The sequence below is a fragment of the Melopsittacus undulatus genome, chromosome 6 (assembly GCF_012275295.1).
Source record: "Melopsittacus undulatus isolate bMelUnd1 chromosome 6, bMelUnd1.mat.Z, whole genome shotgun sequence".
In the NCBI taxonomy this organism is placed as follows: Eukaryota; Metazoa; Chordata; class Aves; order Psittaciformes; family Psittaculidae; genus Melopsittacus; species Melopsittacus undulatus.
The window spans coordinates 84,475,195-84,498,396 of record NC_047532.1 but is presented as its reverse complement, the minus strand read 5'-3'; the positions used below and the strand labels follow the sequence as shown (position 1 = coordinate 84,498,396).

General features: G+C 38.2%; 1 protein-coding gene across 1 annotated transcript; it reads right to left on the bottom strand.

Annotated features, from left to right (window-relative positions):
• Nucleotides 1–321: 321 nt before the first annotated feature.
• On the bottom strand, nucleotides 322–21,590 carry RADX (RPA1 related single stranded DNA binding protein, X-linked). The gene is made up of 15 exons (XM_034064123.1): nucleotides 20,952–21,590; nucleotides 20,058–20,203; nucleotides 18,084–18,276; nucleotides 15,233–15,341; nucleotides 14,988–15,079; nucleotides 14,775–14,897; nucleotides 13,497–13,604; nucleotides 12,570–12,737; nucleotides 12,262–12,422; nucleotides 11,565–11,752; nucleotides 10,364–10,432; nucleotides 9,262–9,341; nucleotides 5,658–5,951; nucleotides 4,253–4,435; nucleotides 322–3,353 (listed from the first exon to the last, which is right to left on the bottom strand). The coding sequence occupies exons 1-15, from the start codon at nucleotides 21,508–21,510 to the stop codon at nucleotides 3,208–3,210; spliced, it is 2,619 nt and encodes an 872-aa protein (XP_033920014.1). The 5' UTR covers nucleotides 21,511–21,590; the 3' UTR covers nucleotides 322–3,207.
• Nucleotides 21,591–23,202: the final 1,612 nt, after the last annotated feature.

The following is a 23,202-nucleotide window of genomic DNA, read 5'->3' as shown; positions in this document are numbered from 1 at the left end:
TGTATTTGAATAGAAAAATGAAAACTGTACTAATGCCAGAACGCTGTAGTCCACAAATCATGTTAGAGACCTTTTACTGGTTTCATACAAAAGTCATGCTTCATGCAGTGGTGAAAGCCAAGAGAAGCTGCAAGTGGAGGCAGATAATTTGATGGAAGCTCAACCTAGTTCTCCTGTAAGGATCCTTTATAAGAGCAAACATGAATGACTGTGGCAAGGACTTTGTTGGAAACCGAAGCAGCTTTCAGAAGTGAGAAGAAAATGAAAACAAATGAAAACAAATAACCCATGTTGTTAACATAACATTTATTTATTCTCCAACTTTTCAACATTGCACTAATTCTACATCACATTAACTCAAGAACGATCTTACCTCTAAGACTTAGAAAGTTTCATACACACAACAGTACCAACAGCTACAGAGTTTACCTTCCCCTGTTTTTCCTTGAAATTAGTGCTGGAAACATAAGAAATATGCAAACTTAAGATTCTAAGGTACAGTTCTTTGGTTTGGTATGAATTCTACAGTTAGAGAATGTGCTCTTGTATTTTAACCTCGGCAGTGGCAATACACAGCAAGAAGGATGACTCCTATGGCATTCTGCAGGAGTAAGAATCTGTACCTTGGCTTAACACAACAAAATCAACATGCTTTGACAGACCCAGCATGAAAAATACTTTGATTTTGTCTCTGTGTCAATAAACACCACCTGAAATAAAACAGCAAGTACTTTCTTTGCACATGGGACCTTTGCCCCAGTGCTGATTTGGCAGGGAGGAGGGAGACAGAGTGGTGGAGCCATATATTAAACACTACAAGGCCTCAGAAACTGAACTTGGAATAGTAAGTTCAGTGTAACTTCAGGGATGGGGTATGTGCTGCTGTAGAATGACCCAGAGTATTGAAATTCTGGGTCTACTACAGGCACTGAATATTCTCTAGCTAGACACAGAGAGCCTGTGTATTTAACATTGGCATTCCATTCTGCAAAATTGAATCTCTCTCCTTCCCAGATTTTGCTGTGAAAAATTTCAAATAACACTTCCATAAAACAAAATGATATTCTTGAAAGTCTTCTCTGTGCATTACACACACTCCACAACATCCTGGTATTTCTTGTAGAGTCAGGAAGCCCTAACATGTAGGACGAAACGATTAATGCTGTATGTTTAAAGTGTAGTAAACAGTGCCGGGTGGCAAACAACCTTTGGTGTATTTCTACTGCATAGGGCGGAGTGGCTAAGACAAGAGAATGAAGGGGCACTCTGTGACAGTGCCAGCCACATCTGTCCTTTTCATACAAAGATAAACATTATAACAACTGCTTCTAGAAAATAAACTTCAACCTGAAGTATATCTAAACAAAACTTGCTGACACAGTCAGCTTGGCTCAGTTTGGTACACAAGGTGCTGGTGCTAATCCCTCTCACTCTACAGCAATGGCGTCTAATTGCCACGTACCCCAAGACACAAAAAACCACTGTCATGTAATGCAAGCACCATGCACCCGACTCTTCTTGTGTTGCTGTATTTTAACTTTGCCTTCTGTGGCAAGGTTACAAGGTAATCTGAAAGGCACAGGTTGATGAACATTGCTCTAGAACTAATACTGTATGATCAATACAAAATACAAACATTTATACGTAGTCACATTTAACTTTCAGAACCTGGAAAACTCAAACGTTTCCTGTCAACACATTTTTAAACTGTCAACCACAACAGAGAGACGATAACTTCATATATTTCTTTAGAATGTTATGACTCTCTGTTCTTATCTGAAGATATGAATTTGTACTATAATAAGCAGAAATGCTTCTCCTTCAATTACCATTAACTGAAGTCAGAGTACAGAATTTAAGTACCTGAAGACAAAGTCCACTGTCCCCAGGGCAAACAAGTAAACTACTTGTAAGAGATATTCCTCAATTACCAACAGGCTGCTAACACATGCCTAGAAGTTTCCCACATAATAATAAATCTGCTCCTATAAATCAACACTGTGGGGTTTGGTCAATAATGGTAACATTTAACTGTCAAGCTTCCATAATGCAATCATTTCTTCTCAAAGAATGGAACTGAGACCAGCATTTCACATGGACAAGTTGTCAAACAGCAGTGTGCTTTAGCTCCTGCTTAAGGTCTTCAGTTGTATAAATGATTAGATGCTGTTTCACATGGGAGGAAAAGGGGGAACTTGGGTTTTGAACTCAGCAGGAGCCAGCTGCTACTTAGCATACAGCCAAAAAGTTGGCAGAATACAGAGCCTTTCACTCTTGCAGCAGTGGCAGCTTCTCACAGCTGCTGAGCTCCTTCATGTGTTCAGAATACAGCTATTCCTACAAACAAAGATGATAGTACTGACCAACAGAAAATCCCTAACGGTGCAACAAACAGGATCCTGCCATGCTAAGCGCTCCTTAAAGTCAGTTTTGCGCTTGCAAAGCTAGAAGATCTTCCACTAAAGTTTCTTTTTTTTTAAAGTTTTAACATTTTTTTAATTAATAAATAACTTTGGGTTTCTAAACTTACTACCCAAAAACATTTGTACAAAAGCAGCCATATAGAAAACCAGCAGTGGACCTTGTTCAGTTAAGAAGAACTGAAAATGGTTTTTGGATCACCAAAAGCCCTGATCCAAGTACTGAAGGCACCATGGTATTTAATCACTTTCTCAAAACACAGTAAGCTTCAAGACTGCCACTAAAAGGTGATTACAGAACATAACAGTTAATCCTCAACAGGACTCTAATTTCCAGCCTGAATTTTTATCACAGCCTGTTCATTATTTTGCAAACATTGCCTTTAATACTGGGAAGGCCTGCCCCTCTTTTCAGTTCTCAACCTGATACATACATTTCCTGTGTATGTGTGTGCACAGGCAGAGAAAGAGAGATGGCAATCATACCGTATCATGGCATCCTATCAAAAGATAAGTTCACTGTATTGTTCATTCACCCTCTTGAACATAAGTGACCAAGACATTGTGTAATCTGTTTCAAAACTGTAAACAAAAACAACAGTTCCCCTTCTCAGCTACATAGATGTCCATTACAGCTGCTGTAAAGAACATAATTTTACATTTGTGTCTGCTAGTTCCAGAAGTGCAATATATAGAGGGTGTATTCAAGTTACAGCAATTTTATTTCCCTCTTTTTGAGCAACATAAATTTGAAAAAGAACTTATTACATTACACTGCATCCACTCTTCACTGTCCACTGTATACACCGGGTTCCGCTGTCTTGTAGATTTTGTTTAGAAAGACTTCCACCTTATCACCGCCCAAGTGACAGATGTCCAGGATGCAGACAACATGTTTGCCATCTAGATCCATCGCTGCTTTTACAATTTCATCTAGAAGAAAAGGTGTTTAATATACATACAGTAAAAAAAGGTATACTGGATTGACATTGTTTTCCATGCAGTAAGGTGTGCATGTTCAACCTTCTTTCAGTTAAAAACCTCACTCTAACTATTAAATGCTGGCTTACTGGGGTTTGGGTTTTGTTTGTTTGGTAGAATTTTACTAGTAAATTTAATTCCTAGAAATGACAGGGATTCAGAACTTGGATACAGAAAGGCTGAAACATACGTTCCTTAACCATTAGTGATTCTCAGGTCTCATAGTATTATTCAAGAAAAGGTAAAGATGCATTTAAATAAAATCAAGTCTGTCCATATAACCATGCAGGAAAATATGATGATTACACAGCATTTTACAGTATGATACACATTAACAGTGGTCACCGTATATGTTGTGAGGTGCTAGTAATTAGAAACGTAATCTGAAGGAAAATAATTCAATAGCAGGCAAACAATTCCATTTACAGGTGCTTCAGGTTGCGTTAAAGCAAATGTTCAAAGTGACATCAATGAAATGGATTGGCTGAGTGACTCTTATTCCACTCTATTTCAAAGCAGATCAAGCCAAATATTCACATGTTCAACCACACATCCTGGCTTCTATGTCAGTACAATTTTGCATCAACAAGTAACTGCAAATACTATCTAGATCACTTAGGAGTTAGTAAAATACTATCTTCAGAGTATGATAACAGCTCTAGTAAAAACTGCCTTGGAAGTTTGGTATTACATCTATTTACTGAAGGTGGCCACATAGAATTTGTGCATCTTCCACTGAAGACATGAAGATGCCTGACTTACAGCAGAGATTTCTATAGAGGATTAACTCTTGTACTCAAAGATAAAACAAGAAACGAAACATGAGTAACGTCAGTGAAAGCCAGACTCACCTGAAAGTGGAAACGTGTCACGAGGTCTTCCACTGCTACTGGTTGGCCGCTGACTTTCAGAGATGCAACTCATACAAGACAGTAAGTTATCATTTTGAGTGTCTTCTAGTTGAAAGAAGTGAGGATCTTCAGGAGAAAACAGTGGAAGAAACGCAACATCTATTGCTACATCATGGTTTAAACCTGTTGAAAAAAAAATTATGCTCTTCAGCACATTAGCAACTTCATGCACTTTGTTCTTTTACCATTAAGTGATAACTGACACCTGAAAATACATTTCAAGATGTATGTGTATGTATATATTTATACAGAAGTACATTCCAATTGATATGATAACATACTGTGATTTAAGGCTAACTGTTGTTAGCTTAGGAAACATTAAGCCAACATTGGAAGCCATTTCACACTCCCTTTTATCACTGCTACAAGGGGAGAGAAATTAGTTTTCCAACCAGTCTATCTATGCAGTATGTGAGGCAGACCTTGTGCTACTTTCACCTTGAATATTATATTACAAATTGCAAACCTCAGGATTCTAATGACTGTAAATATTCAAACACCTTCTCTGCAAATCTCCCTTAGCAAATAATGGAGACTTCTAAATTATGGGAACTTCCCATGAGCATTGTTATGCCAGGCAATTTCTTAATGTGAAAAAAAATCAAACAGATTAATATCCCCCAGTAACGTTAACAGCTACACATCAGCTTTCATATGTATATTGTAACAAACAAAGATCAGTCAACTGACACTGTGCTAAACAGAAGCTCCTGAGAGCTGCTGGTGAATACAGCTGAAATACAGCCATCTATTTTAAAATAAATAGAGCAACAGTACTAAAAAAAACCCCAAAAACCTCAAAAACTGACTCAATAAGGCTCAAATGAAGCATTTATAGTTGTCCTTCTCCCTTTAAGAACACTAACTTGCTTTTGTTGAATACCTCTCCAGCAGGAAAGTCAGCTGACAATCAAGCACAATTGAATAATTTACCTGATTATGTCAGACTGGTTGAACTAGTGAGCAGGACCTACCTCTAACTGTAATAACAGCTTTAGGACTACACACATTCTTCAAGTGATACACATAAACCATCAAAAATATAAACTATATGAAAACAGATACTAGAAATAAGATATTCAGTCATTTCATTTAAAGGTATTTTTAATGAGAATTACAACTTTCTGGTAAAAAATTATAACAAGTCATGACTATAACAGAAATCTAAAATGTCAATCATCTTTATAAACTTCAAGAAATACTCAAAATCAACTGATTAATTCCGAGAAATCCATTCAGTTTCTGACAAACCTTCAAGTCATTCTCAAGTGAATGAAGCAAAGAGTTAAGAGCTTATGCTGCTTTTGCCTAACCATTTTTAGAGGCTGAGCTACCGAATACTTACCCATGACTGTCACTTCATAATACCCAAGGCCACTAGCACTTTTAAAGTCGCTGATAGTTTTATGTGTACTGTTTTTTTCTGACTGGTACACTGCTGCATGAAGGTTGTACAGTCGCATAAGCCAATCTTTGTGCACATAATCAAATTTACATGGGATGCTTTCTGGGAAAACTCTGCTGTAATGCAAATACTTCATTATCTTGTGTTTCATTTGTGCCCATAGGTCACTCTGCCACAAACCAAAAGCTCTTTCAGGCTCTTCAGTTTCAAGTATATCACTCATTCCTTCTTCGCCTATTAAAAACAGAGAAAATACTTAGTTGCCTATAGGCACATAGAATCATATTGCTTCTCTGCTAGGTGAGAAATATTTCCATTAGAACTTTTCAGTTATGAGGACACGGCAGAATGTTCAAAACGTACAACACAACAAATTAAACTAGGTTTGGAACATGGACAAATTGGTAACCTTAGAGGCCAGACTGGTAGTAAAAATGCATTGCATCACATGAAAAGCCATCACTGTGGCTTGGTTTTGGCAAGCACAAAACTTCTTTAATGAACACCATGAAAACAAGTTTAAAATGCGTACAAATGAAGGTAAACTTTTCCATCCCTTGCACGGTAACTATATGTTTACATTGAGATTATGATACCTTTACAGTTTCTTGCTATATATATATATATATATACAGGCAATGATAGCTTCGTTCTTCTTGCCTATTACATGCAACATGGGGATTGTTAATGGCAACTGTGTTAATATAAACATCACTTCGAGTCTGAAGTGTTAAACCCCGCTTTCTGAGCTTATCAGAAAGCTCATTTCAAATTATTCCCAGTATAGCCTTGCACCTCCTCCATCTTCTGTGAAACAACTTCTCATCACATAGCCTTCTCTAAGAACATTGGCATTTTTACTTCCGTTTAGTGGCATAATTGCTATCATGTTCAAAAAGGAAGAAACCAGAATGTAGTACACAAACTTGATAAAACACACACAAGAATATCCAACAATGAACAAGTCTTGCTGAATTTAAAGAAAAAATGACACTGCTACTGAAATGAAAAGTGTGTTCCGGATTGCAAAAAGCAGTATTTTTCTCACAAAACTGGAATTCATCATATAAGACAAAGTGGCACATGAAAGCCGCCACGTGAAGAAACAGTTTAATCACCATTTTACTTGGAGAATTACAGTATTCTCTACAAGCATGAAGAAGTGATATTATACATTAGGCGAATAAAACACAAAAAAGTTTCAGAATACAAGTAGGGGGATTAAAAAAATCCCCTTCTCTTTCTAAAACTTCAATCATAACTTTACTTTTCTCCCTCAATATATAATTGGCACCATAATCTGTGTGTCCTGCTTGTACACTCATTAACTTAGCATAAACACCTGTAATTAGGAGAGCACAGTAAAAAAAACCACCACTGGTTATTTAACCAATATGATGCTGAAATCTGTAACAATCTGACTGCAGTTTAGAGACACATAAAGCAAATGTTTGAATTCCTCTAGCTACAGACAGCCTCTTGGCAGCAAAGACTACTTCCTGCTTTAAACCAATTAAAAGCATAGAAATGGCGATGGTGAACATTGAAACACATGATTTCCCACAAAAAGCAAATGAGATGAACCCTATATTCATCTCACTTCAATTAACAGAAGGATTTTTACACCTACTGTATATTTATAGTATACAGTGGATGTTTCTTCTTGTAAAAAATAAGAAGTTAATTTGGTTGTCAGTCCACACCATTACTATAGAGTTCCTTTCTTGCAAACACTTTTGTTAGTAAACCTGAGCCAGTGCATTTCTACTTTAGTTACTCATGTTATCTTACAGCACAGACTGCACTCTTACTTCTTTGTACCTCTTGCAAAAAATAGTACGTGGAGTAAACGAAATTCCAGTGAATGAACCATATTCCAATACTGCTTCTTGCCTCAAGATATTTCACCATTTAAAAAGACACTAATAATTTGTTTCAGATACCTCCATTAGCTTGTTTTGCACATCTACCCAATGACTGCTAAAAAAGTGTTACTTTGATGCAGGCTGCTATGTGTCAGCACTGCTATACATAGCTATCAAGGGAGGAGGGAGGGAAATCTCATGTTCCCCTAAATAGTTCTAAAAGCAGTTTCCTTTGCTGGTATTTAAAAACAAACAGGGCTCTACCTGGGACCATGGTAATGATGCCACAAAGCTCAAAATAAAACTCCATTTTATATAACACCTATGACCTGAACTTCCAAAATCTGAAAGAACATAGCATGGAAGCAGTCAAAAACTGCATAGGTGAGACCCTTGGTGATATGGTCTTGGCTGGACTTGATGATCGCAAAGGTCTTTTCCAACCCAGTTAATTCTATGATTCTATAGAAAAGTGCTGACTTTGATACATATGCCATACTTAATAGGCTTGTTAAGCAAAATATAAACACACTGATCTTTAGATAAAACTAGCATCAGATAAACACTATTTTATATAAGACTAATAAATACTGCCAGAAGAACTGACGTTATGTGAGAAAAATATGTGCATATGTTTAGCAGCTACATTTACTAACATATTCATGTAATTATTGCATACTTACATTAGATGAGAGACTGATTAATTTATTTTGGTCTACACTCAAAATATCAGCCAACCTAAATTATATAGGGGTTCACATGCAGTGAGGAAATATCAGTGGAAAAGTTTAAGAATAAAACTATCTAAAGATTACCTGTATTTTAGATACAGGTATCTAAATAAAGGAATAAATGAACCACTGCCTTGCCAAAAATAAAAGGATGGTCAAAATTACACATAATATAGTGATAGACAGAAATAAATTGGCAGATGTTAATGTTGGGACAGATGCTAGGAGCAGACAAACTTTCAGATGAAATTCCATGACTCAGAGTATATTCAGTCAGCTTTGAAAAGAGGAAAACATGTCAAAATATTTGCATGAAATAAAAACCAGACCAAAATGCACATAATGACAAGTGACAAATTAAGACTTTTTCTTCATCCAAAATAGATATGAAGAAATTAAGTGGATAGAACACAAGTTTATTTTTTCAATTGCAGAGGAAGAGAGAAAAAATTAAAAATATTAACTTAGAAAAATCCCTAAACCAAATGCAATTCTTATTACTGGCTTGTAGTAAGAATGTTTCATCTATTTCTTTCCCACATCTTGTATTTAACTTTTTAATCAGGTGCTCACAAAGCTCTGGGGCTATCTTCCCCAAAAGGGACAATTTTATCATACGTAGATCACTACAGCAAGAAAACTGAACAGAAAATATAAGGTCTGATGCTATCAAGTGCTTCAGAGGTACAAAACTAACTTAAAACTTGTATAAAGCCCATTCTGTCCTTCCAGTCATCCTTTAGAACAAATCAGAAACATGACTGAACAGAATAGCATTAACAATACTTTGCTATAGAGGCTCCCTAGACGTTGATGCAGCCAGATCTACAGAAGAACTGTCTCGACAAACAAAAGTTATATGGACATCTCTGTTGCCTGTTTTGGACCTGAAGAGAAGAAGTAAGCTTAAACCTCCTAAGGTTAATATAACAATTATTTGCAACATACCTATGGAGAGCTGTGAGCTGTCTAACGGAGTCTGCCTATTTGTATCTTGCACAGTATCTTCATATTGAAACTCATCCAACCTATAAAAAGAAAGTTATAGCATATGCATTTAAAACCTATTTAACCTCAAACACTATGCAGTGTAAGTTCAAACCTTGACAAATTCCTGGTGATAAATGATACAAGCTCAGATGAGCGAGCACTAGTACCTGGTTTCATATTATGAGATATGTAATACAGCAGCTTAACATGAGACCTACCACACTCAGCAAACCAGTCTGGAAGAGCTTAGGACAACAACTACTTATTTCTTCGCTTTATGAAGCAGATAAGAATGTATTTTACATCATTCTATGATGATTCAATGCATCATCATAGATTTATCCCCAAAACCCAGTGTTCACACTCAAAAAACCCAGTGTTTGTTGCCCTCTACTGGGCACCTCCTGGAAAGAGCATGTTTCACTAAAATCGGAACATCACAGGCCAACAGGTTTGTGATTTGATTCTAAAACACAGATGCACAGGACGCTGCTGTCCTTTCATAGCAAAACCCTTCAATAGTCAAAACTAAAGCATGAATGGAGCCATGTCACCACTCTGGAATCCAAAAAGATACAGAAATTCCAAATACGTCTTTTCCTTTGGACATACGACCCTGTTGTAACGACAATCAGTTAGATCAAACAAACTAGATTTTTGTTATACTTTGTTTGCAACTAGTCTCTAACCATCTCTAACTAATTACCTATGATATCATGGAGGAGAAAAATGTAACAGATACTGTGCCACCAGATCATGGTAAAATAAGCTCTTAAACCCACTTACTTATTTTTTCTTTGCTGCGTTCCTGTTGTTATAAACTCACCACGATGTCTAAATAAACATAGAAAAAAACCCAACCCAGTGTTATATTTCAGAATATAATAATCCAATATGTTTGAATCAGAACCAGTGCAAAGGAAGTGAATAGAAAATATGAAACTCCCCTAATCTGTTCTTTCGTTTCACTTCCATACTGGTTCCTGATCTGTAGAAGTTTGACTTCAAGTATCTGTTCATCATTGCAATTACTTAATATAACTAACTTCATATGACTTACCCAAGTTTTCTTCTTGCAAATCGTGTGAAATAGTGGTGAGATGATACAGGCGTAACGGATTTACTTCTCCTTAAGTAGGAAATTCACCATTACAGCGTTTATTTAAATGGAAACACATCAAGCAAAGAACATGCATGCTCTTCTTCCAGGCAGAACTAACCCAAGACACTCAAATGCTGGAATTTTTCTTACACAATGGAAATTGACTAACAAGTCTGCTCTAACTCTGACAAGACAGGACTTCTGTTCACCAGGGTTTTCTTAAGTTTTCATTCAATCCTATTTATAATTCATCTCATTTTCTCTCCAAATATTCCCATCACCCACCCTCTTCCCACATTATGACTTCTGGATGAGAAAATTCAGGAAAACTACCCCGTTTATAGCATGAGAAATCCACTACAACAAAAATAAATAAAAATTGAAATGTGACTGGCTAGATTTTTGCAGCATTATATCTGTCAAAGATACACCAGGCTTTTAATACTGAGTATAAGATTTTGCATAAACCTTGCAAGAAAGAGCAATCTTAAACAAGCAGGTATTTTACTCAAGTCTAATATTGTTGCATCAGGCAAATTACTTTGTCTTATTCTCTTTCTGTATATTGGAATGGTATCCTTTGTCTATGTCTGACTAGATGGAATACAGTTTCATTAAATCCCACCACAAGCAGAGCCATAGTATTACAAGTTATTTTGAGCTGTTAGGTACCTTAGCACATAACCACAATCTATTTGCCTTTCTGACAGTACGTAACAGCTACATGCAGCATAGAAAAGAATAAGTTATGCCTGAAACTAAGGAACGGGTATACCAGATCCTGATTTTGCCTTATCAGTGAAGGAATCTTATTTCCTGACACCACTTAAACTGTTGCTTGTTCCAAGGCTATGTTACTAAACTACATAGGGTTCAAGTATTAACTATTTTTATTTCAAGTCTGTGAGATTAACAACAAAGTAGCACACATATTAATCAGAAGTGAGCTGTTCAGCCCAAACACCTGCTTTAATCAAGCCTTCAATAAACCCTAACAGTGCAATTGTCATCACCTGATGCTAGGAAAAGTACCTAACTGCCCTTTAAACTGTTTGTTTTCAGAGGTTACATATTTTTCTGTGGCCTGGGCTGTGGATTAACTTCTGTAAACACTTTTTAGAAGATATTATTACTAGATATTTATGAATCTGTATCTAACCTGCATGGCATCTTTCTCTTGACTGAACTCTTTTGTAAGAGAGCTTGGTGACGATGTTTTTCACCAGGAGTGTACTGTGAGCCCAGATAAGACAGAACTTCTCTATTCTGAAGGTTGGTGCCTCTTTCCTTGTGAATAGAGTCTTCTTGGGATGAAGCAGAACTTTCAGGGGACTGAGAATCATCTTTCTGCAACAACAGTTAATTGTTTAAGAGTTTCAAAGCACTTAAAGTTTTGCTTCTAGCTAAAAAACCTGCAAGATTCAAAATAACTTTTAAAGGAACATTTTACCCTACTTTGTGAAAGTCATGTTATATCTAGCAGAAATTATCTTCTAATCATATTAATAAGATAAATTCTGTCTAAAAAGTTCACAGTGAGCATGTTACAGTAGTTGCCTCTTCCACATTCTAATTTACATTAGGTTATCCAGTCAGTCAAACTAGAAACTTCTGGTTACACAGTTCTGAGTCTGAACTGTGGAGAAATGCCATAACACTTTCAGAAAAACACCAGATCATTGCTTTTTAAAAAGTTCTAAATTATTACTTTTGAGAATGTTGCTCTCAGAACAGCAAATAATGTTAATCAAGAAACAATGTAACGAGGTTCTCAAATGAACTCAAATGCAAGATTCTCCACTCCAGTTATGATCATAGCTGCTTAAGTGCTATAGTATTAATCCCAAACACTGTACCTGAGGAAGTTCCACTTCTGAGGCTTTTTCAGCCATACTGCTATAGCTGATGTATCTTATGGCACTAAGTATTCCCTGAACAGCGATGCTCTTGTGTTCTCTGTATTGCAAGTCTTGAATCTCTTTCCCTGTTTCATCTATAGCTTTCAAAACAGATTCAACTGGGAAAAAAAATTTGAAGAAATACAGTATCAAAATGTCTGAATGCAAGACTCAAAAGAAAATCTGTTACTAAATATTAAATTGATTTAAAAAATTCATGTTTCTTAATAATTTTAAATCTTTAAAGATATTTGAGGGTATGATACCTTTATTGTGTTTACAGTATTTCAAAAAGCTATTTGGAGGTCGTGGAAAAGGATAATAGCCACCAATGACAGTTTTCTCCATTTGATCAACTTCGTTTTGTGTCCTAGTCCAGTGAAGGAAGCTTCTTACTTTGGTATCCCTGGTGTATGGCTGGTTGCTGTGCCCCCCTTTTAAAACAAAAATAATGCTGTATCAAAACCAAAGCAGGTTATTGTCATCTGTTCTCATCCTGAAGCTATCCTGAACACTATGTAGAAAAAAAAAACAGATTAAGAAAATCTGGACTACAGAACACAAAAGACATCTTTCTACCAATTAACTGTCATATTAATTTAACGGTGTCTGTGACATTGACTAGCAGTATCTAGCATACAGTATCACAATACCATAAAGACTACCGTTAACTGCAGACAGTAGTATTCAAGACAGTAGTATTCAAAACAGACTACCAGAAGGAATGCTCCTTCAGTGCCATCAAGCACATCTTTTTTCCACTGGGAAAGACAAAACATAATAGCTCTCCAAATACTTGGTGAAAAACATCAGCTAAGATAAATTTAGGACTACTATATCCTTTTTTGTTTTGTTTGTTTTTCTATTAAGGAAATGTGTAAGCCAGAAAAGCTGCAAGTGTTGATGTTTTTAAGGAAGCGGTATCTGCATTGCTAGATTATCAAAGGATTAAAATTGTCTGAAAGAATTAGTAAACATATGACTTAACCCAATAATACTTTGGTACTTTGCATAAGATATACCCATTAACACCTCACAAGAATGCAATTTTCTTTTTTCTGTTTGCAGTGGTATTTCATCATTTCTGACAGGGAAGCCAATGCTGTGCACTGATTATTTTGTTGTAAAATTAAAATATCCTTTTCAAAGAAATAAGACAAGAACTACATCAAACTAAAACTAGTTTAAATTACCTGTAACGAATATTTGACTTTCATTTGAAGTTGTAAGGTAAACAGTGCTGGAAGGATTCTCACTGAGGTCCCGTACCACTCTCATCTGTGTACACACCAAAAATGTCACTGGAACAAAAAACCAAGAAAATGCCTTTCAGGTTTTTTTCCTGGTATTTCATTGATTTCAGAATGTTAAGACTGACACACACTGGATTAATTTTATTAAGTGCTCTAAACAAGACATTTTACTTTTTGAGCCAATAAATGCTTCAGCACAAATTGAGCTTGTTATAAATTACAGTATGGAGATGTAATTAAATTGTCAGTTTAATAACTGTGTAAGGAAATTTCAGCATACATATTAGGACTAAAACATGAGACACTTCACCAATCAGGTAGGATATCCATTAAAGAAGTAGTCAATAAGGATATTAAATGCCTGTTTTTCTTAATAATAAAAAGCATAAGACCATGGAAAGCACAAGAAATTATGACAAGCCACTGCAAAATTTCAGCATAGAGTACAAACTCACTCTTTTGTGAATAACTCATTTTATCACTGGAATGTCATTCTTTGCCATTTCCCCAGAACACTCAAGATTAATAAAGCCCTAATCTTAACAGGGTTGTGCAGCTGGTCCTGCATTATATGACATAAAAATGCACATGACATCAACCAGTTTGAATGGAGGATGAGCACTTGGAGGAGAAGAGAAAGATGGCAAGAAAAAATATTTAAAGTTCCTTTAAGATACTTAATTAAGGATTCCCCAGTTTAAAATACATCATTATTAGCTCACATGTAATAACTGACACAGCTGGGCAAAGACTGCTTTTTGGCCAAAAAATATGTATTCAAAGAAATTCAGCTTTTTAACTTTCCCCTCTCTCTTCTCTGCCAATCCTCTTAAGTTATGCCTGTCTATTAAAAAAATCACTTATTTACAGGGCAAAAGGAGCAAAGATTTGATTTTATTTGCTTTATTTGCCTCTGATGCAAGAGATGTTGCCCCAGGTGGTTCACTTAAGTTTCTGTTTGAAATTAATGAGATCATATGAGCTCCAAGCCCAGCTGGCCATCTATTTGTTTAGAGTAACTGGCAGATTGCAATATGATAAGGGTTTCAGATACTTACTGTATCTTTAAATTTTTATTTCTGATTAGCTATTTTCCCTTTAAGGAGCTAAAACATGGCATTTTTGTATTCAGTGGCAATTATACTCAGAATATTAAATTAGCAACCCAGTAGAAAAACACTATAAATAATTATTAATAAGCATTATAGAGATAAATACTTGGGCAAATACGCTCAAACATTTCTGGTTGAGAAGTTGCAAATAATTCCAGTATGAACGGTTGGTCTGAGGTCCCATCAATGGCATGTGCCCAACGATAGAGCCAGAAGTCTTCATTCTGCTCTATATAAACAAATATGAAGAAAAATGTATAAACATTTATTCACAAACTTAAATACTGTTAAATTCCAAAAGTTATATTCATAGAAAAACCTTTCTTTCTTGCTCGTTCAGCCCTTCCTACGAATGTCACAAGACCAATAATATCACAGGAATGATTGTTTGGTAAGCCATCCAGTTCTGACCTAAAACCAAAAAAGAACAAAACCACGAGTACTTGTTAATAACAAAACATAAAGCTTTCTCAAGCACTTACCAAAAAACATTTCCAACTAACATTCAGTGTAACACAGTAAAACTAAAGTTCCAGTTTGACAGACAACAAAACTGTATTTTACCTTGTGATAAATCGGTATTTAACTTCAGGTAATCCCCATTCCGGCTTAACCATTTCTTCTGGAATGATATTTATTTTAGTAGGAGGATCTCGAATATTAAGGCAGATTTCTGAGAATTGAAAAAAAAAAAGTCAGTAACATTCAAGGCATGAATGCAAATTGAAACAAACAAAACCTGCAAAAAAACAGGGTTCAAGTTTCTTAAATGAAATATTCCAACTGTGTCTGTTTGTGAAATTATGAATCAATTCTTCTAATTTTATGTTTTCATTAGTGTGAGGTGTCCCTGCCCATGGCAGGGGGGTTGGAACTAGATGTTCTTAAGGTCCTTTCCAACCCTATTCTATGATTCAGGTACAGCGTCCAACAGTGCAATTTTATAATCTGAGCAATGTTAAACTTTCCAATTCCCATGAGTCTGATCCAGCCAGATATTTAAAAGACCAGCAAGAGAAACTAATACTACAATACTTATTAGATATGAACTACTTTTTATGCAAGCTGAAACATCACCAAGATTTAAAACTGACTTGGAGACAATGAAGTAAAACAGGAGATAGGACTAGGAGATACAAACTTCCACATCTGATACCAGTTCAGGTAGTTATTAATATGATAGAAATATACCATGACCATAGAGGAGAACAAAAAGTCTTTCATGTCTTTCAAGGTCTGTCTCTCTATAGCACTTGAAGATTTTGATTTATTAAGCAGACCGTTTAGACATTTAACAACAAAATGGTGGAGCACTGGGTGAAGCAAGGGGTTCTGTAACCAGATTAAAAATACAGGAAGAATGGCTTCAGCATCTAGAATACACAAGGTGGTTCTCTACTGTCTCTCTCATAACAAGAGTAATATTGCTGGTATGAAAAATACAGATTCTGATGAAGTTTCTACAAGATTATTTGATTAGGGTAAAGGGTTACTCAAATAATGTACCTGGAAAAGTAATTAAATAGGTATAAAATATGTATGCAATATATAATTATATCCATGTTTCATACTAGCAATGAAATATTAGGAAGGCATTAGACTTGAAATCAGACCCTCTACTTAAGAATTTTCTTTTGGCTACTGCTTTCTAGCAATGTATTTGGAGAACAATCGTGGGTTTGCATATGGTGTTTTAAGACAGTATCTTAGAGATAATTTCTGAAAACAAAACTTCCCCATGCATCAAAACTACTTACCAATTGTTTTGTCATTTTGAGATTAGCCAAAAGACACATACTCAAGACTATACCCTAGGATGATTCAGAAGCTAAGGTCAGCCCAGGCTATTCAAAACAGTAGTTTTCATCAGTACCACATGAATTCGGTGATCTGTGAAATGTACACACTGCCTAGCAGTGAAATTCATGGTGTTGGGACTACCTATTTAAGCTCCAAACATTTTAAGTCCTGAAACTGCACTTTCCAGCATGTCATATAATGTTGCAGCTGCAAACAGAAGTAAACAATTCAGAACTTGATTCACACAAATCTTGCAAGAACTCTTGATTTGGAAAGTCCTTTCCGTTGTTGCCTTGTCAACCCTCTGGATATATATTACAACATTTACAGGTGAACACTGGAATCTAGTGGAATCACAAACTGGAAACAGATGATGAAAAATGTACTTGTTACTTAAGTAACTGACTGCCTTAACTAGCCAGCTGAAGAACTTTTGGAGCACTCATTGTGTATGCTTAAAACAACCTGAAACATTGCCCCATATTTGGCATATACAGAGATCTTGCTATTAATGGAGTAGTTAGTGAGGTATTAAATTGCACTTCATCTGAACACAAAATCCCCAAACCCACGCACCAGGGGTTGCCTAAAATCAATTTTAGAACTTCTCCAAAAGTTTTTTTATGGATATTCTGTTTTCTTTAGATTCTCTGCTTAGAGGATAAAGGCATAAGATCCATCAACACATGATGTTACGTGCTTTTCATGCCCAGTACACAAACTGGGGGCAGTTACCTGGAAGGGCTAGATCACTGCTCGGTTGGGCTGAGTATCGGTCAGCGGGTGGTGAGCGGTTGTATTCCCTTCCCTTGTTATTTCCCTTATCATCATTATTATTGGTGGTAGCAGTAGTGATTTGTGTTATACCTTAGTTATTAAACTGTTCTTGTCTCAGCCCGTGGCAGTTACATTCTTTCGATTAACCTCTCCATCCCCCTGGGAGCAGGGAGAGGAAGTGAGGGGAGTGAGTGAATGACTGCACGGTTTCTGAGTTGCCGTATGGGCTTAAACCATGACATATTGTTATATTGCAGCACTTTTATTTCTGCAGCATAGCTCCATTAATATCTGTCCCATTAAACAATTGCAAGCAAGAAAATACCTTCTTATAGCTGACGAGTATTTGTCATAATTGCACTGCCACGGCGCTGCTGTTTCAGCACAGATACCTGTTATCCATGCAACTTGTTATCTAGTGGGGCTTAGCAGACACTCTGGGGCTTGACCATATACACTAAAATCTAAAGTCAAATCAGCAATGTGGAAGAATGTGTGAGCCATGCACAAATATCTGTATTATTAAACAGGAAGTAGAATCACATTAAAATTCAGTGTCAGAGGCCTGTCTTTATGATGCCACTACTTGACATCAGGGATTAGTTTTTTATTTATTTTTAAATAGAAATTATAACTAACTTTGGCAATAAACTCTGTATACATGATCCAAATATGAACCAAGGAACAGTAAGAACTTGGATACTAAGAAACCTTTCAGAGCTAATATTTACGGATATACACCTTATCAGCTAGTTTCAGCAATGGATCACTTCATTTCTGTGCAGAAAATTTACTGCTATATTTAACTGAATCAAAACAAGCTTATCTGATACTTAACCAATTGAAGAAAATATCTTCATCTGTGAATCTCCTGGGGTTGGCTGTGTTTTAAATGGGTAACTGTTTTTGACACCGTACTGCTCAAGAAGTAATACTGTGCCAACCTTCATACTCTTATACCATTCAGGACACAATGAATTCCACAAAACCATTGACATCATGCCTGAATCATCAGCAACTTCAAAGTAAGCCTAAAGAAAAGAGAGACAAATACATATCTTATATATCATTCTGGTACGTATTTATTCTATATAATGCATCAGCTACTTGACTTATGAACAACTTCTCTGATGATTACAGATGGATAGAGTATGTTCCAAAACTTGCATTGAATACTAGAGTCGAAGAAATCCCTGATTTCCACAAAAGAATTCTTTCACAACTATTCCAGCCCAAACTCTTCTCTTTCCAGTGCTCAGTAATGGTAGGAGACACCAGTTTCACTCCGTGTTTTTTTGGAAAGGTTGTGGCAATAGCATATAAAAGAAACAATACTAGGAAGATTCTTGTCAAATAGAATGCTGTACTTGGAGTAATATATCAATATCCATGAAGAAGTTGAGATGTTGCAGGACGATTTGCTAAACATTCTTGATCAAAACACTATACAAGTCTGACTTTGAAGGAAACCCCCACAACCTACCAAAACACAAACTCCTAAAATAACCTGCATTGAAAACCCTACATTTTCATTGAAGTGTTTCTGATGGCAAAGATTTATACCAGTTATTGGGTTGGTTTGGTTTTTTTTAGACTGGGTGAACTTTGAATCCATAGCTGAGCAGATCACCAAAACAGTGAAAAAGATTTTTTAACACTTTTATAATGCTCTTAAAAGATAGTAATCCACTGAAAAAAGACCTCAGCCTTCTCAAAATACTTCATTTTATCCATTCATCAGCCTCAATCATCTGCTTTTGTTTAATATATCACCATTCTTGAACATATTTATCACCTTATGTCTTTTCCCCTTGCTGCTTCTAAAGCCCTCTTTTCCTTATTCCAAGTTCAATACAGAGACTATACAAATCAACACTTGTTATTTCATTCTAATATTCCTAATTAGTCATGAACCATTCATCCTTGAAAGTAAACCATTATAACATTGAATCTTTTGTTACCTATTGTTTTTTATCTAACAATGATAATTCAGCACACAACACTATTTAAAGAAAGAATGCATAAAACAAAGAGCATGTAAATCCGTCTCCTAAGTTCTTGAGCTAACCCAGCTCTGGGTGTTGATTCTACACCTAACACCAGGAGATATGACAGATGAACTGCCAAGGAAGTCTGAATACCATCTAGACTCTCCTGAAAAGTACATCCAATAAAAAGATCCAGATTTACCTTCAAGTCTACAGGGAATGAAAACTCGGAATAAGAGAACACCACAGTCCTTCATTAAGGTGTCTCATACCTCTCTCCACCCATGGAAGAACCATATGAGTTACTGGAGCTCTTTGTCAAGTGCTGCCCTCTTGTACTGGCTGGGATGGAGTTGATTTTCTTTGCATCAGCCTGTATGGTACCATGTTTTAGATCCACAACTATAACAGTGTTGATAACACACCAATGTTATACCTGTTGCTGAGCAGTACTTGTACAGTGTCAAAGTCTTTGTTTCTCACTCTGCCACCCCAGCAAGTAAGCTACAGATGGACAAGAGGCTGGGAGGTGACACAGCCAAGATAGGTGACCTGAACTGACCCAGGGGATATTTCATGCCATGTAACATTATGCTCAGATATAAAACAGGCTGCTAGTCTTCCCAGAGTACCCATTGTTCAGAGACTGGCTGGGCATTGGTCTACTTGAAAAGGCTCAGCATTTTAGTGAAGGTAGCAAGTTTAATATAAAGTAGCTACAATATCATTCTTAACTTTATGTACTTGCTACAAGGGAATAATGATTTCCAAATATCCTACAACTATTTGTTCAAATGTTAACCGATGCATTTATCTCTCTTTACCTGATAAGGAATATCCGTATTTCTCTTCTCTGGTTTCCCGTAGTACCTTAGCCTAGATTTGTGCAGGATTCTCACAAGAACTGGACGGTGGCGCATTGAGGTTTTCCAGTTCATTTCCAGCTGACCAAGAGAAATCAGCCTGCAGACTAAGGTTAAGGGGGGAAAGAAAGAAAGAGAAAAAGACCAAAGTAGTACATTTAAGTTTTCAGGAGTAAAGTGCACAGATGAGGATGTCACATGTATTTTCTTAATGTCTGTAACATCTAAAACAGGTTATTCTTTGATACTGCTCACCATGAGATCCTGTTCTGAGTTATCTGCAAACAGCGTTATTTTGATTTGTTTTGGGGTTTTTCTGGTTTTGCTTTAGCTCAAAGAGAGCACTGTGACACACTTTAAATGACAAGGAAGCATCATCAGATGAGCAGAAGAGCTAATGCAAAAGATACAGGCGTTAGCCTGTAAGAGTATCACACTCTTTCATAAGTCCCACTTTATAACTCCCTCCTCGCTTCACTTCACGGACTGGTCTCAGTCCCTCAACACTGACCACGTTTTGGGTGGCAGCTTCCAGGCTCCAGCACCAGTCCCACGGACTAGCCGAGAGATTACTAAGGGAAAGGCTGTTTTTGACACCTAGAGCCTGGGTGCAAACACTGTATTTTCAGTCAATGTTTTGGGAAGCTTAAAAAACTCTCTCCAACTAACATGAACACGTAAACTGTGACACATACACCACATTCATATGGGTGCCTGTTACAACCGGAGGGCCACTCCTCAGCCGGGAGCTCACCCCGGCGAACACACAAGGCAAAACCCGCACCTCCTCACCCGTACACTGCTCCCATCCCCACCCACACCCCCTTCCCATGAAGCCATCTCCTCGCCCCTTACCGTCAACGTGCACCATCGTCTCGGGCTTCTCTGCCACCCAAATGTTCCCGTAAGGATCATCGTTGTTCCATAGCGGCAGGTAGTACTCCTCGCCACCGCAGAGCGGCATCAGGCCGCCGCGGCCCTCATCGCCGAGGGTAGGCTCGGTACCACAGCCCAGCTCCAGCTCCAGCTCCTCCAGGCAGGGGTAGCCATAGTAGAGGCGCTTCTCCTCATAGCGGTACGTGCACCGCTTAACGCGCAGGCGCACTCCGGGCCGCAGGTGGGCACGCTGCACCAGGCCGTTGAGGTGCGGCGCCAGGTAGCAGAACAGCCGGCATTCGCCGCCCTCCAGGACCACGTCGTAGTAGTACCGGGGGCCGCCGGGCTGCGCCGGGGCCAGGTACCGCTCCACCGCCACCACCGTCACGGGCGGCGGGTCCACGGGGACCACGGTCAGCTGCGGGTCGCGTTGCACCTCCTCAAAGATGCTTCGAAGAAATGTCTCGCTGGCGCTTTGCGGCATGGCCGCGGCCTCCTCCCATCCTTCCCCATTGCTGTCGGAGGTAGGGTCCTGCATGGCGGCGGCGGTGGTGGTGTCGGCCCGAGGCTGCGGTCGTCACGGCCCGAGACGGAGCGCCACCATCATGCACGCGGGCTCTGAGGGGGGTGGAGCTCGTTTGCGCGCGCGCGCCGAGAGCCATTCAAATATCGCCAACGGTCGCGGAAGGGGAGGAGCCAGGGGGGGAGGGAGGGGGGGGAAGGGGGGGGGGGGGAAGGGGGGGAAGGGGGGGGGAGGGGGGGACCCGATGGTGCATGGCCGAGAAGGGGTTTGGGGGGGGGGGGAATGGCGGTGTCCGCTCCTTCCCCATGGCCCTTAGGGATGGGGCCGGGGCTGCAGCACCGAGGGCTGTTGGTACACGTGCCGCGGTGCCCGACTGGGCCAGCCGCGTGCTCCGTAGGTAGCGCCGGAGCACCGGTAACAGTGGTCCTGTGCCTTTAAGTGAATGCATAACACTCGTTATTGATCATTATTGCTATGGCCTCGTGTTCCTGATTGCAATAAAAGTGACTCATGCTGGCTCCTGAAATTGTATTTACCGCTTTTATGCTTGCGGGGGGTTGTTAATCATAATCATCCTGGCATTGAAAACACCTCCTGGGTCTTTCTCTGTTGTTTCCAACAGCAATGATTGTGTTTCCATCTATTAGAAATTATTACAAGTGGTCCCTAAGTGTGTGACGTCACTTAAATTTTATTATTGATTCTCATCCCACTGCTACCATCAACATCATCTAATTATTCTTTATGATATGATCACTTACTATATTAGTGAAACTTCAGGGGATTAAGAACTTTGTAGTTGATACTTTTGATGCGCGGATAGACTCCACAACTAGTTAAAGTTGTAAAGTAGGTATGCTTTTATTCAGCGCTGAGGTGCATGGGGATAGCTCCTGCAAAGCATGCACACCTCAGGGTTGTTCTCCCTTTACATTTATCCTCTTAAGGTATACACAGACATGAGGTTGCTCAATCCGCCTATACATATTTATTATCTATATAATCTTCGTATTAGAATGAGCCAGAAGGTCCTTTGCACCTGTGCAGTGCCCCTTCTGATCATGGGCAGGGGTCTCAGGATGAAGTAAATGAGTCTTCCTCCTGTGGGTAGGGGTCTTCAAGATGAAGTAAATGAGTCTTCCTCTTCTTAACCTTTACACCTTTTAACCTTCAGACATGGACTTAAGGCTAGTCGGCGCCCAGTCTGCCTCTCCCCGGTTTATCAGTAAGACCTTTCATCTGCTTTTGTCAGTAGAATTAGCATCTGTTTCTCCCCCTCCAGCAGTAATCAATGCCTTGGCATGATGGCAATGGCAGGTACTTAGGACAGACAATACTTTTGTTTAAGCAAAGGAATTCCCTTAACTCCCTTGTACAGTTTCTCTGTATTACCCCCCTGTACATTGGTAACCCGTGTATCACTTTATTAGCATTTACTAAGTGCGTGGTCGAAGGACTGGGGAGCCTGCTATTAGGAGAAAGGCTGAGGCAGCTGGGCTTGCTCAGCCTAGAGAGAAAAAAAGGCTCAGGGAAGACCTTATTGCCATCTTTCCAGTATGTAAAGGGTGGCTGTAAAGAAGAATAAGACTTCCTTTTTACGAGGAGTCACATGGAAAAGACAAAGGGTAAAGGACATAAGTTACTCCTACAGAGATTCTGAGTGGACACAAAAGAGGAAGATTTTTCACAATGAGAGCAATGAGTCAT